Raw genomic sequence first — 16,427 nt, 5'->3', positions numbered from 1 at the left:
TAATTGACATTTGCTGCGAATTTCATTTGATTCTGATGATTCCTTCATGGTGTTGCATTTTCTACAAACAGCAGTTTAAGTAGAACCTCAAGTATTTTGAGATTAAAAATCGAGCCGTCAAAAATCAAGACAATATGCAAGTATAATAAACTCAGATTGCTCAGACTTTTTAGAAGCTTTATCATGAGAGTGTAAATACTTAATTGAGTGCTCCAGTCTTTGCTGTTTTGCAGCATCTGCTAAAACCTTTATAACAGCTATATTAGTAAAAAACCTTTTTTTTTTGCAACTGTGGAGTCAAAGATTTTTCAATCGCGGATTCACAGAAAATTTTCATCCTTACATAGATCTGGGATTCATTCTTTCGTTGATTAAAAGCTCCCATAAACAATTATATTGTACAAAAACTTAACGTTATAAGAAGCTCCATATTGTAAAACATTGTTGCGATCAAAAACCACTAAAAATGTAAAATGTGTTTATTAAGTGAATCAAATGATCTTATGAAAATGAATACAAAATGAATTTATGTTTCAGCAGGAGCATCCACTGGTCCAATTTTTTGTTGCACAATTTTTCCATAGCCTCCTCTCCCAACATCATAGTCAGTCCTATATTCATCTCGGACCTAAAATATTTTTTAAAAATAATCTGTGTAAACAGACTGAAAGTAAACACAAGCAACATATTTTTTCACATTCGCGACTTTGTGTTGGTGCTTTACATATTAGAAGATTCCTATTTATTTCTTCGTTTAAAACAATTTTTATTTACAATATAGAATCTCTCTAAATGGACAATTACAGCATATCATAAATTTTTTTATTTTCATGCCTAACTTATTGGAAATTCTCTCCTGAAACCGAAAATCTGATTGTTTTTTTCGGTAAATGTTAATTTATTTAGTTATTAAACATTTAAATTGCCCCAAAAGGCCTCCGTAAGTGATGCAATCAAAAACGATCCCTGATTGGTTATGACGTCAAATGTGCCGAAGGGAAACGTGGCGTCTCCATCCGCTAAGGCTATTTCAATGCTCTTTTAGTTTTGATATCACGTATATCGTATGAACATCCTTTGTAAGTTATCAGTAAAAATTTTGTGAATTAAATTTACGGTTCTGAGAATGTGTTCAAAATGAAAGAAAGATTTTAAAACTTCAAACGTTGTTATTTATCATTAAAATATCTGAAGAAATGATTATGTAGCTCTTTACAGCGAATCAACATTTCTTTTCGGCTGAAATCAGTGGTGTTAAAGTTCATAGAAAATACTATTTTATTCCACTTACTTTTAAATTAAAATAATGCTTCATTACAACCTAATTACTTAATTAAAATAAGTCGCAGATTGGATAGAAATTTTATACATTTTGATATAGGATGGATGATTTTATAATTCGTTATTGCATTAAAACAAATCAGTATTTTCATAAATCTAGTCTATTGAAAAATATCAGTCCATCATCGTTACAATCTATGTGTTAATGATCAAAAATTCAAATAATGTAATTTAATGTTGCTTCTTTAATTTATTTATTTATTAATAGAGTTGAAGGATTTTCTTTTTACGTAAATATTTACTAATGCAGTTTATGTCATCTTTTTTTCTTGTTTCACTATGTATTAAGTATTTAAATACACATTAACGCTTATATTCATTATTCCTAGCTTAAATAGGAATTCCGTTACATTTCGAAATTATTTTTATTTTTAAATTTATAAATTTTAATTCCTTTTTCTGCAATATAGTATTAATAAAGTATGGTTATTTATAAAGTTAATCTCTCTCCTTATTTCTGCAAGCTATTTGTCAGTGCTTGCAATGAAGAATTCTAAAATGGTAAAATTAATACATTATACATTTTTAATTAAAAAATTTATTAAAATAGTTTTTAAAAAATCTCAGGTTATGCATACGGTATAGCCGAAAACGTATCAACACTTTCAAGAATCTAGTCCATTGAAATATATCTGACCATCATCATCACCATAATCTAGCTATACTTAAAATTTAACTTAATTTCTCATTTATCCATATCTAAATAACTCATTTATCCACAAAAATTCAGCGAATATCATTAAGCTGGAAGTTTTTGTTTCACTAAAGCTAGAGAACAAAAATAAAAAATTAACTAATACAAAATGGAAAGAAATTCTAATGCACATTCTTTATTATTTATTAAATAATTAAAAAATAAACAGTAATATTGATATTTTTTCTCAATATTTTTATTCTTTGAGTAAATAGGAGCTTTGCTATGGCAAAAAATTATTTTTATATGCATTTATAAAATTTTATTCCTATTTCTGCAATAAAGAACTAAATAAATGCATATGCTTGATTTCAAATACTCTTATAACATAGATTAAGGCAATTAAAGTAAAGTTAATAAAATTTGCAGGAAAATATATATACATATGATTTTAAAGTTTTGCTGGGATCACAAGTTTTTTAAGAGGCTACTGCTATGAAGACAATTACATGCTTTGAATTCACGCTAGAATAAATAGATAAAAATTATCAATAACTTAAGCTGTCCTAGATTTTAAATCTAAAACTATTTATTCTACATAAGAAATTGATCCAACATTTCTTTCACTTAAGATGAAAATAAATGTTCCAAATGAACTTGAAGTATACATTAAAATTAAGATTATAGTTAAAAAATGAAAAAACGAAGTTATTTTGTATTTATAAAGCATCATTTATAAGCAATACCATGCACTTTTTTCATTAAACTAAAAAATCTTAAATATTCCGAGCTAGAAAATTTCGTCAAGTATTAACAATGTTTTAGTGGATACCATTGAAATTTAACATTATAAAAATACGTTATATCAAATCCACATTTTTATTAAGCGATATTAAGGTGCAATTTTTTATACAGATAGCTTTAGACCATCTAAAAAAGTTGAATTTAATTAGAAAATTCAAACAAAAGCTAGAACGTATTGGTTTTCACAGCACAGCTATTGTAAGTGAACGGCAGATGGACACGTGTGACGTCAGTTCGTGCATAATCACGTGACTCCCCGTTTCAGGAGAAAACGAAAGTAAGCGTTTTTTGATTGAAAGTAACTAAATAAATAGTCTTCTTAGAAAAGTAATAAAATGTTTTCTGGGAGTTTTGAAGGATTCTGAATGCATTAAAATTTAAAAAAAAATTTGACTGTAATTGTCCATTGTAAAACATTAACATACATTTAAAAATAATGAAGATACTTAACTATAATGAAGATACTTAATGATTATACTATAATGAAGATACTTAAACACCTTTTTATAATAAAGTATATTTCCCTTTTAAAGTGTTACTTTCAAAATAAATTTTATGTAAAACTGTATTCATTCAGCAAATCCAATCAAAATAAAGAATAAAAAAAAGTCTTTAAAATTCTAAAGTAATTAAGTATTAATCTACTGTGTAATATTGTTAAATAACCTCTCAAGCAAAAATTAATTCAATTAATTTTTATAGTAACCAAAAATTAAATAAGAATTTCAAAAGAAAGTTTAAGGATGGATTTGTATTGGCGGCCAAGCAAAATTATTGTAACAAAATTGGTATACTATAATCATTTAGCAAATTCTGTATTAACATGAAGGGAAAAAAGAGAACATTTTATGAATAATGTTTAATTTTGAAGAAAAAGTTTGTATAAGAAACAAAAATGATTAAAAATCAATCGCTGCATTTTCTGAGCTTGTAAAAAGATGAAAATTAAATCCTTATTTTTATCTTACTGATAGCCGAACAAGACTTTAGAAAGTGCACAGAGAGAAGCTCTTGTGTAGACCCGTATAAGGCATGCACCTAGTGGGCCTTTCTTTGCTCATCACTCAAAAACATATATGATTTCCTAAATGGGATTAGGATATTTCAATAATTATAAGACTAAATAAGTTTTAACTTTTCTTCAAATGAAGAAAAATTTAAATGAAATTTAATTAACAATCATTTGTCTTTACTTTTGCCATATTTGTTAACCATTTATTTTACAACCACGAGAAAAACTCAGCGAAAGAATAATAATTAGATTAGAAAAATCACTGAAATAAAAATTTGAAAATAAAAATGTTGGAAAAAAAATATGCATATAGTGCAACTTTGAGGAGAACTCCTCCAGACTAAAAGTCTGGGGTTATCTGCTGCTATGGTAACAAGCGAGAGCACATCTCTAATGGGAGTGAAATGGAGGTGTCGATTGGTTTACTCATGCCGACCTATGTCAAGATTAAAACAAAACTGCACACCCCTATTCGAAGTGACTTTTCCTCACTACCATAGTTACCGCCAGGACACAAGACGAATGTCTGTAGGAGTTCTCCTGAAAGTCGCACTATACTTTTATGAGTGTATAATGTCAACAAATGTATAATGTAAACAAAAGTTTAATCATCTCTCTCTTTTTAAACTATTTGGTGGCATAAAATCAGTCTGAAATGTTTGCACACACTTTTCCCACAGCTAAAGGTGGTGATCAAAAGTAAGGTTTGTGAAATTAAAAAGTAAAATTTAAAAATAAAGTTCAGATTCTGCTGAAAAAGAAATATCCAAGATTTGCACAATTTTTTATTAACTAACGAAGAAATCTATACAAGTGAAGGAAATCTACAAATCTATGGTTTCAATCAAAAGCACTTTCATAGAAAGAGACAAATGTAGAAACCAGAGTTGGCAAGGTTTAGGACAGAATGGATTAATCCACAGTTTAAACCGCCCTGTCCATAACACTTCTATTCAAATTATGTCACTATTTTTTAAAAAATATTGTGAAAAATAAAAGGTTAATTTTTGAAAAAGGAACAAAATGAAGACACGTTTTTGTTTTATTAAAAAAGTTTCATCATTATTTTTAATATTGCATTTTTTATTCTTATGCAAAAACATAATTTATCAGTATTAAAAGTATATTTATTCATATTTAAAAGACTAGGTATTCACTTTTGTCATTCAATGAGATGTTAAAGATGTTCAAAAGTTATCTTTTTCTCCTTTTATTATATTATTTTCCTTTTAATAAGTTAAAACAAATTGTATAAAAAGAATAAAATATTTATTAATCTATGTAATTATTATGTGTGCAATGGTTACACATATAGGATTTTTACCTTTTAGCAATTTACCCAAGGTTCAAGGATTTGGACACTTTAGGAGTTTTAGTCTGTTTAAGACAGCAAAACCTAGGTCTCCGGTTCAAAACCCTAATCCTGGTAGAAATACTTTGCGGAAGAAAGAAAGATACTTACTTGCCCTCCGGTTCTTCCCCTGCCGTATTGTCTTCCTTCAATAAAGCCAGCGTCCCAATCAGTTCTAATTATTCTGTCATCAAGTTTTGTTCCATTCACATACCTCATGGCATCTTCAGCATCTTCTCGTTCATAATATCTTTGCAAAAGTAGAGGAGTAATGTGTCCAAAAAAAATCATTTCAGTATTTTTGCAGAAAACACTCAGTAAAAAATAAAGATTTCACATTTTTTTCTAGTTTTTAGTTTTATGCAAAACTTGAATAAAAAAGAAATATATTTTCTTTGAATATTGACAGAGCTGTCAACATGGATAGGAAAAAAATCCAGTAGATTTAATGAAATATAAATTTCCTGATAACTGTTACATAATGTACTTAATATTTTACACGTAGGGACTTTTATTGTCATAAAAATACAAAAACTTTATTACACTAATAATTATAAAGGGCCTGCAATATTTTCCATTTATGACTGAAATTATATGACTTGAAATTATTTTTAGTAACTCATAAATTTGAATAGTAATAGAAAAGTAATTTAGGATTGATAATTAGGATTTTATAATTAATTTTTAAAAAAGAGTTCTGAATAAAAAATAAACTGGAAATTTTAGACCAAAAAAAGAAAGAAAAAAAAAAGCTTTAAACTGTCTGTATAATTCAGGCTCACTTCATTACATATTAAACTAATTCAAATATTCAAGCAAAAAGTTGTGTAAATTTTAGACCAAAAAAAGAAAGAGAAAAAAAAGCTTTAAACTGTCTGTATAATTCAGGCTCACTTCATTACATATTAATCTAATTCAAATATTCAAGCAAAAAGTTGTGTAAAAATTCTATTTCAATATGGATTTTTTTAGGAAACTTTCTCAATTTTAGTTAATTTTCTGAAATGCATAAAAATCAAAAGAATTTTTATTAAATCAGTAGAGAATGAGAAACTGGCAAAATCCAGCGTTCTACTGATAAATCCAGTAAAGTTGGTAGCTATGTATTAAACATTTTCTTTCTTTTTATTTTAATTTTGTTAAAATTTAGCAATCTACATTCTTTTAAATACAGTTATCAAAATAAATGTTTCTTTTTTTTTCTTTTTTTAAATTTGAAGTAAAATGAAGAAATAACTAATATCACATTTGTAATTTTTTGTTTTGAACAAAAAATAATAAATTACAGTAACTAAAGATCAAATAAATGATGAGAATTAAAATTCTAAAAAAAATAAAAATATGCACCTATTTGCTTTGGGGTTTGAAGGGTTAAATTTCAACATATTTCTAAAAAGCACTAAGTTAAAAATTTGCTTGAAGTTTTATCACAACGAGATTTCATACGATTTACAAATACCTTTATAATTATACTTATTTTCAATGGCAATCAAACTAGTATAAAAAAAAAAAAATGAAGGCAAGGGAAAAAAACATTATTGAAGGATACTCTACAAAACAAAACCCACAAGGTGTTTTCTTAAATCTGTCTAATCCAACAATAACTCTTTTGACGTCTCCACATTTGGAAAATAATTCATAAATTTGTAAATCAGTTGTATAAAAGCTCAGATTTCCAATGTAAAGGGTGGTACTCTTCGACAGAAGTCTCTCCAATTCATTCCGAGAGCCCTGCAAGAAAATTCATAACTACAGGTATACAACAAATATAATTGCATCAAGACATTTATTTAAAACATAATTATTAACATAAAAAATTAGATAAACATGAATTTTAATCATTGAGAAAAGTCTACTGTTCTGTAAGAAAAGAGTAAGAGGAAGCTCTCCTTCCACAATGGGAGAGTATTTAATAATTTACAATATGTATACAATAACGCTTTTTGTTTAGTAATTATAATATGACACAACACCTGAGAATTTTTTCAAACCTCGACTCACAAAATAAATAAGAGATCTGAATCGTGTATCACATTTCTCAGCAGCAAGTTTTGTTTTTTTCCATTTTCTAAACACAATCTTAATGTTATTTGCAAACAAAATATTGAAGCAAGAGCTAAATGTAACTCAGCAATGTTATAGCAGTATATATTAGAAATCACTCACTAGTTCAAAAGTGATTTTTTTTTCCACTTGTTTGTAACAGATGCCCAAATACCACCGAAAATCTCATTTCTTACAAGTAAATATTCAAAAATAAATTTTAAGAAAAAACTTTGCTAGTTTCTATTCAAGATGTGTATGAAGAAACAGTCCCTTGATTAAGTTAGGTTTCACGTTTATTTGATAAAACTTTTTAATCTCCTACAATAACCAGCTTGATAAAATACTAAATAGTAATACAGCTTAATAATACTTAAATATTTCCTTTAATACTTATGATCCCATTCAAGGCATTATTGATTTCTGCTAAAAATTAACAGTTAATATTTTGCTAACAGAATTTTTCCCTTTTGCCCACAGGCAAAAAAGTTGCCAATCAAAGCAAAATCACTATCTGCAAATAAACTAAATTCTTTTTCTTTTTTTTTAAATACTTTTAATGACCCCTATTTTTTAAAATAATGAAATTATATAGCTGGATTTAACTGCACCAGCAAAATGACAGAGTACCAAAAGATTAAATTAACCTTACTAATATAGCATAAAAAAACAACAGATATATCAGAATGTGTTTAATCTCATTTGTAAAGAGTCCCTAAAAATGAAATTAGTTTTAGTATTATTTCCAATCTACCCCTGGATAAGCAGAAAAACTTGTACCAGAAAGTAAAATTCATACTTTTTGAAAATAATTAATTTTATTTCACATTCTAAAATTTATGAACAGCGTTTTCACTAGAGCCCGAGAATCTCGCATATTTTTTTTATTTTCTCGCAATAAAAAATTATTAACGCAAGAAATTCGCGCACTCTATTAATCAATTTTAAAATGCACGAATTTTGGGGAAAATGTCATCTTTGGCCATTTCGAATAAAATCCGCTTCACTTTTCTTCCTTGATCTTTCATTATTTTGAGCATCGGTCCTTGTTATCTTGCTTCCCTATTTACCAGTATTGTTCAGCACCGGTGCGAACAGCAGTACACCAACCAACGAACCCCTTTCAGAACACATTTCTCTGCAACCACGGGTTCACCGTAAGTAAGGTTTCTTCATGTGAGACGTTTAAATGTTTTGCGCATGAATGTAAGATGGACAAATACCTTGTTAAGGCGACATCTTCTACTCCGTAACGGACAAATGAAAATTAAACAAATGTTGGTAGAAACGGTCAAAACTAAACAAATACGAATATTTTTCAGCCAAATAAATATAATAGCTGATGAAAAAGTAGATATAGAACATTTTCCATATGATGATGCAGCAAAAATATTCAACTAGAAGATGTTAAAAATGTATTATAATCAAAGAAATATTTTTTTTCCAAGTCTATTTGTGTTTTTTTAATTTTTAGAAATCTCACTTAAATTTTTGAGATCTCACCCTGTTTTTGAGAAAGGGTGAGAAATTCTCTCCTATTTTTTTCTGTAATGAAAACACTGACAAGGTAATATTAAGATATGTAACTTCAATCATAATCATAGAAGTTTTGAAACAATTAAAAATGTAAAAAAATCAAACTTGTCATAACATTACTTACTTTAAATTGTTGATCTCTGTATGAACTTGAATCTACGCCTGCTGATCTAGACCTAGACCCCATACTGTCATTTATATCACCTAAAATATAAGAAAAAGAGATGAACATCAGGGATATGAATAATATTTCTTTAAACTAATATGGTTAACAATTGTTATGATGAAGCCTTAGCAAAAAAATATTTTGAACCAAATTTACAAAAAAGTTTAAAAAATGTTTTTAGATTTTTTTTTATAATAAATTTTAAAAATCCTAACATTAACTTTACTAAACAGTAAACTAAATACATCAGAAGACTCTTCAATACACATAATAATAGAGTTCATAATTACTGAGAATGTCTGTTCTTGATTGTAAAGTTGTTTAAATAATATAACCTCTATAAAAAAGCAATCAGGACTTTTAAGTATTAGTTGTTTTAATGGAAAAATTATAAGAATTAGGAAGTTGCACTAAAAGGCAGAAACTGTAGGTATTTGACGCTGACTTATTTAACTAAAATTAACAAGATAGACACAACAATGTTCAAAACTACTTAAAACATATCTGTTGCTAATTGCATAAGGTAAAATTACATAAATTCACAACTCAGAAACTTCAAATGAATGCTAACATTATTTTTTTAATTTTGTAAATAGTATTTATTACTGTATGTTTGAAAATATAGAATTCTCAGAAAATTTTCCATAGCTATATTGCGATGGGGAGATATATAAACAGAACTGTTAAATTTGTAAAATTCCAAGTGAACATTGTAAAAAAATTTTTTTTCGTTGATTAAGCATTAGAGATAAATTGTTATATACTGTGTAACAACACATGTTACGCATATAAATACATAAAATAAAAGATGAAAACAAATTGTCAGAAAATAACTAATAAAAAATAAATGCAAAAAAAATAGAACAATAAGAAATTAATATCTTTTATTAATTTTCCTTGAGTGCTCGTTTTACCTCAGAAAACAACAAACAAATAAAAAAAATGAAATGTGTTCACTTAAAATTCAGATAGAACTTAATGTTAATGCCCATTTTGCTTTTGATTATTTCCAAGTTGAGCTGCTAATCTTCAGTTTGAATGGGTAAGTTTAAAGGGTTGAAAAGTAAATAGGGAGAAAACAATAGTAGTCACGAAAGAAGCAGCTTACAAAGGGTTTTTAATTTGTACATAGGTAAGCGAATAAACCAGGAAGGCTAGGTTGTCCAAAAAAGAAGTCAAAAATTATTCACAAATATTGTTTTTATTTTTTTCCCAATGAGCTGCACAAACGGTTCTGCCAATGAGCAGACCTAGTGCGTTCCCCAGAGTTGGTATCTACTCTTTCAGGATCACCACAATGGGTGAGATACCGTTGGTCATGTTAATTTGGACGTCTAGTTTCTGCCACACTAGATGGCAGCACCGAGACTCTATTTGGATGCTGAAGTGCACTAGGATTTTAATTTTGCCGGAAATGCCAAGAGCCAATAAGGCACTCCAGGCATCTTTTACATGCCGCATAATCATACGACATGGTCGCTGAGGATTTTCTGCATCCCGAAAATCCGGTGTCTGGGCCGGGGATCGAACCCGCAGACTTGGGCTCAGAAGGCTGACGACAAACCAACTGCACCACCCAGCCGCAAAGATAGGGTGTATTCACAATTCACAAAGATAGGGTGTCTTATTATTTTCTTAAGTCGGCTTACGTATGGGTTTTGAATTAAGGGTAAACTTCCAAAGAAAGAACAATCGTCATAGTTTTCAAATGGGCAAAAGTTAAAAATGTAGTTGATTGAGAGCTATATCCTTCAAACTCTTCCTTTCTGTGATGCTTTTAGGAAGATTTCCATACATTGATATGTGGCAGAATAATCGCCAAGTCGTGGCAACTTCCCGGCAGCGATATGCGAGAAACTTTTTAAAAAAATCCCTGAAAAGGACCAACTCAAAAGGTATAACTTGTATCCATCCCAAGGCAATCATTGACATATAGTTAAAAATCTATTTGGCACCTTAGCAATTGTATTTGTCGCGACAGATCTTGATACGGAAATACCCGCATACTTTTTTCATTGGGATATTTCCGTATCGTAATCTGTTGCGCCAACGTGCCAACTAGATTATATATTTGCAAATATTTTATTTAAAAAAACATGCATATGTTTGCATTTTGGTGGCTACTAGCTATACATTTTCAGTTGGTCCCCTTTAGAGATGTTTTTTTTTTAGTTTCTCACGGGCTGCTGCCCTGAAGCTGCCAAGACATTCTCTAGAATGGTGGTAGAATGACAGGAAGCTGTCATTATACCACCGATCAGGAAACAGAAATCTCCCTTTTTTTTATTGACACTGCCCGCAAGTTACCAACATTTGGCGGTTATTTTGTTTTAGGTATCGATACAGAAATATTACCAAGAAAATAGTATACCCATTGACTCAGAAATATAGTGTAACTCTAGTGACATATTTGGGCACTCACAGTTACAAGATAACATATATAAATAATGACATATCGCATGCCGGCGAAATTAACGTAGCAGCCCAAAAAAACCTATTTTGTGTTCTAAATCATAAAAAAAGTTTATATACGAGGCGAATTGAAAGCTGAAGTAGTTAAGAAGGAGCAATTAGTGCATCGCGTATCCTTGATTAATAGCAATAAAGCTATTTACGGATTTTAAACGACGTTATTATTGCTGGAGTGCGACATAAAGAACAATTCGAGAATAAAATAGAATTGTATCAATAAAATAAATTTATAATAGCTAAAATATGAAAAGGAAACATTAACATGTAAAGTTAAAAGGTAGCAATATAAAATAAGTCTGACAAGTTAAGCTTTTGTACGAACCAAATATTCGAAAACATGTAAATAAGGAATAACAAAACAACGAGCCAAGAAGACCTATTTCTGTTCTGCCTGCTCGCTAAGCGGAAGTGGTTTCAAAGTTCAAAAAAATGTTAATAATTCGCTTGAAGGAAGTTTTATAGATGGCGCTAAATGGAAGTTTAACCTAAAATTGTTATTGTTGTTAATTTACGTCGCCCTAGAGCTGCACAATGGGCTATTGGTGACGGTCTGGGAAACATCCCGGAGGATGATCCGAAGACATGCAATCGCAATTTTGATCCTCTGCGGAGGGGATGGCTCCCCCGCTTCGGTAGCCCGACGACCTGCGCGCGAAGTCGAGCACTTTACGGTAGCACAGTTTAACGAGGACCAATACCGCACACCCTCGGTCCCTACGCAGACTGATCCAAGTGGTCACCCACCCGCATACTGACCGCAGCCAGTGATGCTTGACTTCGATGATCTGCTAGGAACCGTGTCTTAACGATCAGTCCACTGCTGGACACTTAAAATTGCAGTTGGTAGTGTTTCAGTACTAGTGGTTTGTTGCTTTTATTAATGATTAGCCGAATATCCGTTCTTCCACCAAAGTGAATTTAAAAAAAAGGGAAATTGAAAATCCCTACTAAGCAACGCAATAAAACCATGAATAAAACTGACATAATGACGTAGTTTTTAGCCTACAATTAGAGAGGAAAAAAGGTCTTATCTATCCTTTGACAACGAAATTCCAAAAAATAACCTTCATTTACGTGGTTTTATCTCACTATTGGCGTATCTTTATAAAGAGCGCAAATGTGAAGTTTGCTGTCTTCTCTGTGATTGTACAGATTTATAGCCCTCTTTAAGGCCTCAGAATTTTACGTCAAAGTATCTTGCACTCTTGACTGTTATTAATGATCAAATTCTTAACTTTGAAATAGTTCTGTAGTTGCATAAAGATTTTTTTTAATCTTACTCAAATCACTTTTTGATGATGTTGAAAACAAAAATATTATATTACTTTACTATTTATGTCTTTTGAAATCGCATTAAAACGTGAACTTTTTTAAATATGATTTTTACACCCGTATCTCTTGCTTGTTGCCGTTAAAAAAATTTTTAAAATAATGTTGAGATAAATTTAAACGATCATCTATCAACAAATATTGAAGATGTTTGTTAATTGAGATCTTAGAAAACAGTTGTTTATCCAAAAAAAAGGGATAATATATATCTCAGGAAATATTCGTAAGGCAAATAGTACTATGTTTTATTATTCTATAAAACTCAACTACGTAAATTTTTCTCAGTAGCCATATCAAGAGTAAAAATGTAAAACAAGCTGTAAATTCAGTACGATTATTGAAAATAATAAGAAAGGGGAAATAATACATAATTTTTAAAACATTTCCCACAGTAAAAAAATGATGTGAAGAAACCTGATTGCGCATATATTTCCAAAGAATTAAAGTCCGTCTTCATCAAATTGAACAACTAAATTTGAAATGTTAATCACTAAAAATAAAAATTTCATTCGGGAAAAAAATCTATTGGAAGGAGAAATGTTTGCTTCAATTTATAAACTTATAAGATGCTGCTTGTTTCCAAAGGTACAGCACTGGTGATTCTTTGTAATTTTTTTTCAAAGTGGAAAATCTATATTATATAAAACGCTAATACGTACGTACGTATGCATGTATGTATCAATAAAACCGATGATATTTCTTTTCTCGCGCTGGCAACAGTTTTCATTTTTAATTGATTGGATTCGGCGCGCAAGAGCACGTAGTGAGCAACCAGATAACAATAACCAGAGTGAGCATTATCAGGTTGTTCAATTCAGATTCATGCACTAAAAACATGACAATATTTAATTTAAGCTCAATTAGGAATTAATTAAATAATTAAAGTGAGAATGCTTTAAAAGGCCGCTGTTGAATTGATATTTTTCTACTGGGAACTACCTTAACGTCTAAAAAACGTTTAAGTGTTTGTATTGAATGCATTGAATTTTTTTATATTTCGCGTTTATTTATGCATTGAATTTTCACGCTTTAAAATGCAGAATATTAGTGAAGCAATATTTGATAATTTATCTTGCTAATATGTTTCTTATTTGGCTAATGTTTTGATTTTTTTCACCATGTACAATCTAAATAGCTAATATACTTTTTTAAAAGCCAATAAGAACATTGGTAGAATTCTTGAAGAAGTTCTGTTGCACAAATAACTTGAAATATTGTGTTCAACCTTGGCGGACACTTATTAATTTAGCATTAATATTAAGAAAATCACTGATAAAAAATAAATAAAAAAATTCTTTCTCAATGAATGAAAACTTAGTATTGAAAACAGCCATTCATTTAATGGGATAAGTAAATGTTTCTTTTCAAGAAATAAGACATTTCAAAAATAATTAAGATTTATACATAAGAATTTCAAAATCAATTATGATCAAAACTTATGTTTAAATTATATAATTATTTGTACATAAAATATATTGATTTCATGTCAATTTTGCTTATTTGAATAAATTAAAACTGATAATTCAACAGCACAAAAAAGCTATAAGCAATTCTTAGTCCATTTTTTTTATTAAAAAAGGCCTTCTGTTTCTTTTATTTATATATTAAATGTTTAGTTTCATCAGTTATTTTGTAAGCAAGAGAATATTATTTAATTGTGTTGTAAATTTTGCATTTATTCCTTTGACAACAAAATTTGTATGAATTCATAGTTTAATTACATTTATATTACAATTATTATATGCCATTCCCTTTTATTTGTGCAAATAGGTAAAGAGCAACTTTTTTGAGAACAAAATTTTTTCATCAAGTTTGATTAGTAAAAGGAGAAAAACAGGCAATAAAATTTGACTTGTTTGTTTATTAAGGTCTTTTGGGATAAAGTCTCAAACTCCCCATGTCTTTGAAGGGCTGTAACAGGCTTTGTATCTTTTTGAATGTTTTAGTATTACCTTTAATTTTGTGAGAAAATAGAAGAAATAATTTTAAATATTTTTGTGAAAAAGAGGAAAATTTGGTAGCAATGCTATTTATAACTCATACTTCATTAGCGTAGCTTTTCATGCTTTCTTAATTATCATTCAATAAAATTAGGACTTATTTCATTCGACAAAAAAGGAATTTCACCTCTATCAAAAATATAAATTCGCTTTGCCTTATTTGTATGATGAAATAACTTACAGAAATGATTTCATTCAGTCCTGCCTTCCTATGAGATTTATCTTATAGAATAGAATTTTATTGAAATGAATAATATCCCTTTCTTAATTCACAAGTTCATGTTCCTGCAAATTAAAATGAATAACCTTCTCTCTCCTTACCTACATTCCTCCTTTCAATTTTTTTAAGTCACACCTTTAACTTTTTTTCCTACATGGCGAAATTAGAAAATAAAAAATCCAATATGCTATTAAAAAAAAAAACTAACTATTCCGGATTATACTGATTCCTTCTAAGCTTCAGGTAAAAAACGTCATGTTTTTGAAATGCGCACACAGAGTGTTCCTTTTAAACGTAAATTTCGAAATAAATAATTTAAGAGTTTTATTACTTTATTAATTTCCTTCAATTTGTTACATAATATGGCACCATAAAAATAGGAGTTTTGCAAATTTCCTCGGTTGTGAAATAATTTTTAGGAAGTTACAGAATTTTCATATTAAACAACACCTAAAAAACACTTAAAAACACCTAAATCCTAAAAAATATCTGATTTCCTTCCTTCCTCATTGGCTCGACAGCCCAGGATGGGCCTTGGCCTTCTCCAGTAGTTTTTTCCAAGCTGTCCTTCCCTTGGCAATGGACTTCCAATTCTTTATTTTTAGTATAGATAAATCTTTCTCCAGGGTATCTAGCCATCTGAGATTTGGCCTGCCCCTTCTACGTGTTCCTGTCGGCCGGGCATCAAAAATCTTTTTCACAATACGGTCTTCTTCCATTCTTACTAAGTGGCCTGCCCATTTTATCTTTTGGACCTTAATGAATCTTATGATGTCTGGTTCTTTATATGATCGATAGAGTTCTAAATTTGATCTTCTTAACCACTGACCGTTTTTATTAATTCCTCCAAAAATGCACCGTAATATCTTTCTCTCAAATATGCTCAGCATTTCTTCATCTGCACGAGTCAGTGTCCATGTTTCACAAGCATATGTTAAAACTGACCTAATGAGGCCTTTAAATAATAACAGCTTTGTTTTTCTCTTGATTACATTTGATCTTAAAAACTTTCTTAATCCATAAAGGCACCTATTTGCCGCTGTGATATCTGATTTAGAAAACAATAATAAGGCTATAGAAAATCGTATTAAACACAAATATTGTGATTCTCATTACTATTTTTAGTGTAGGTAAGCTTCAGTATGGTTGATTTGATGTATTCCAAAGTAATGAACTGGATTTACTTGATTTATAAAGTATTCCTTTTACATATAAGGGACGATCAATCTCCAATTCAGTACCCCCAGAGGTTTTGATTTGTTATACGATCATGGAAGACTTTGTGATCCCACAGATTTAACATATTTAAATGTCTTCAGAACATTTTTAAGGAATTTATTTCAAACATGCAGAACAAGAAGCATAGGTGTCCTCAGCATCGTAGCTTAAATATTATGAACTAAGGTAAACAACGTTAAAGAGCACAAGAATATTATTAAAAGCAGACAGCTGTTTCGGATGCTCAAAGGGCAACCTTCATCAGTGCAACAGTAGCACTGATGAAGGTTGCCCTTTGAGC

At 29.5% G+C, this 16,427-nt stretch overlaps 1 protein-coding gene across 2 annotated transcripts; it reads right to left on the bottom strand.

Moving 5' to 3' along the window:
- Positions 1–461: 461 nt before the first annotated feature.
- Positions 462–11,789, bottom strand: Cbp20 (cap binding protein 20). 2 transcript variants are annotated; one of them, XM_087168632.1, is made up of 5 exons: positions 11,682–11,789; positions 8,846–8,925; positions 6,692–6,873; positions 5,254–5,392; positions 462–628 (listed from the first exon to the last, which is right to left on the bottom strand). In XM_087168632.1, the coding sequence occupies exons 2-5, from the start codon at positions 8,906–8,908 to the stop codon at positions 527–529; spliced, it is 486 nt and encodes a 161-aa protein (XP_087024758.1). In that variant the 5' UTR covers positions 8,909–8,925; positions 11,682–11,789; the 3' UTR covers positions 462–526. The 2 variants fall into 2 exon arrangements, with proteins under 2 accessions (XP_087024758.1, XP_087024761.1); XM_087168635.1 differs by having other exon boundaries at positions 11,661–11,721.
- Between the last annotated feature and the right edge of the window lie 4,638 nt (positions 11,790–16,427).

This window comes from Parasteatoda tepidariorum, chromosome 1, assembly GCF_982258835.1.
Source record: "Parasteatoda tepidariorum strain Cologne lab strain chromosome 1, Ptep-v5.0, whole genome shotgun sequence".
Classification (NCBI taxonomy): domain Eukaryota; kingdom Metazoa; phylum Arthropoda; class Arachnida; order Araneae; family Theridiidae; genus Parasteatoda; species Parasteatoda tepidariorum.
This window is presented reverse-complemented; position numbering and strand designations above follow the sequence as displayed.

Bases quoted from the DNA above. Each gene is read 5' to 3' on its own strand.
- Cbp20 (XM_087168632.1), bottom strand. From the start codon at position 8,908: ATGGGGTCTAGGTCTAGATCAGCAGGCGTAGATTCAAGTTCATACAGA. The intron at 6,874-8,845 runs GTAAGTAATGTT...ATTTTCTTGCAG, and splicing joins ACAGAGATCAACAATTTAAA to GGCTCTCGGAATGAATTGGA. The intron at 5,393-6,691 runs GTATCCTTCAAT...ACTTTTGCAAAG, and splicing joins TGTGGGTTTTGTTTTGTAGA to ATATTATGAACGAGAAGATG.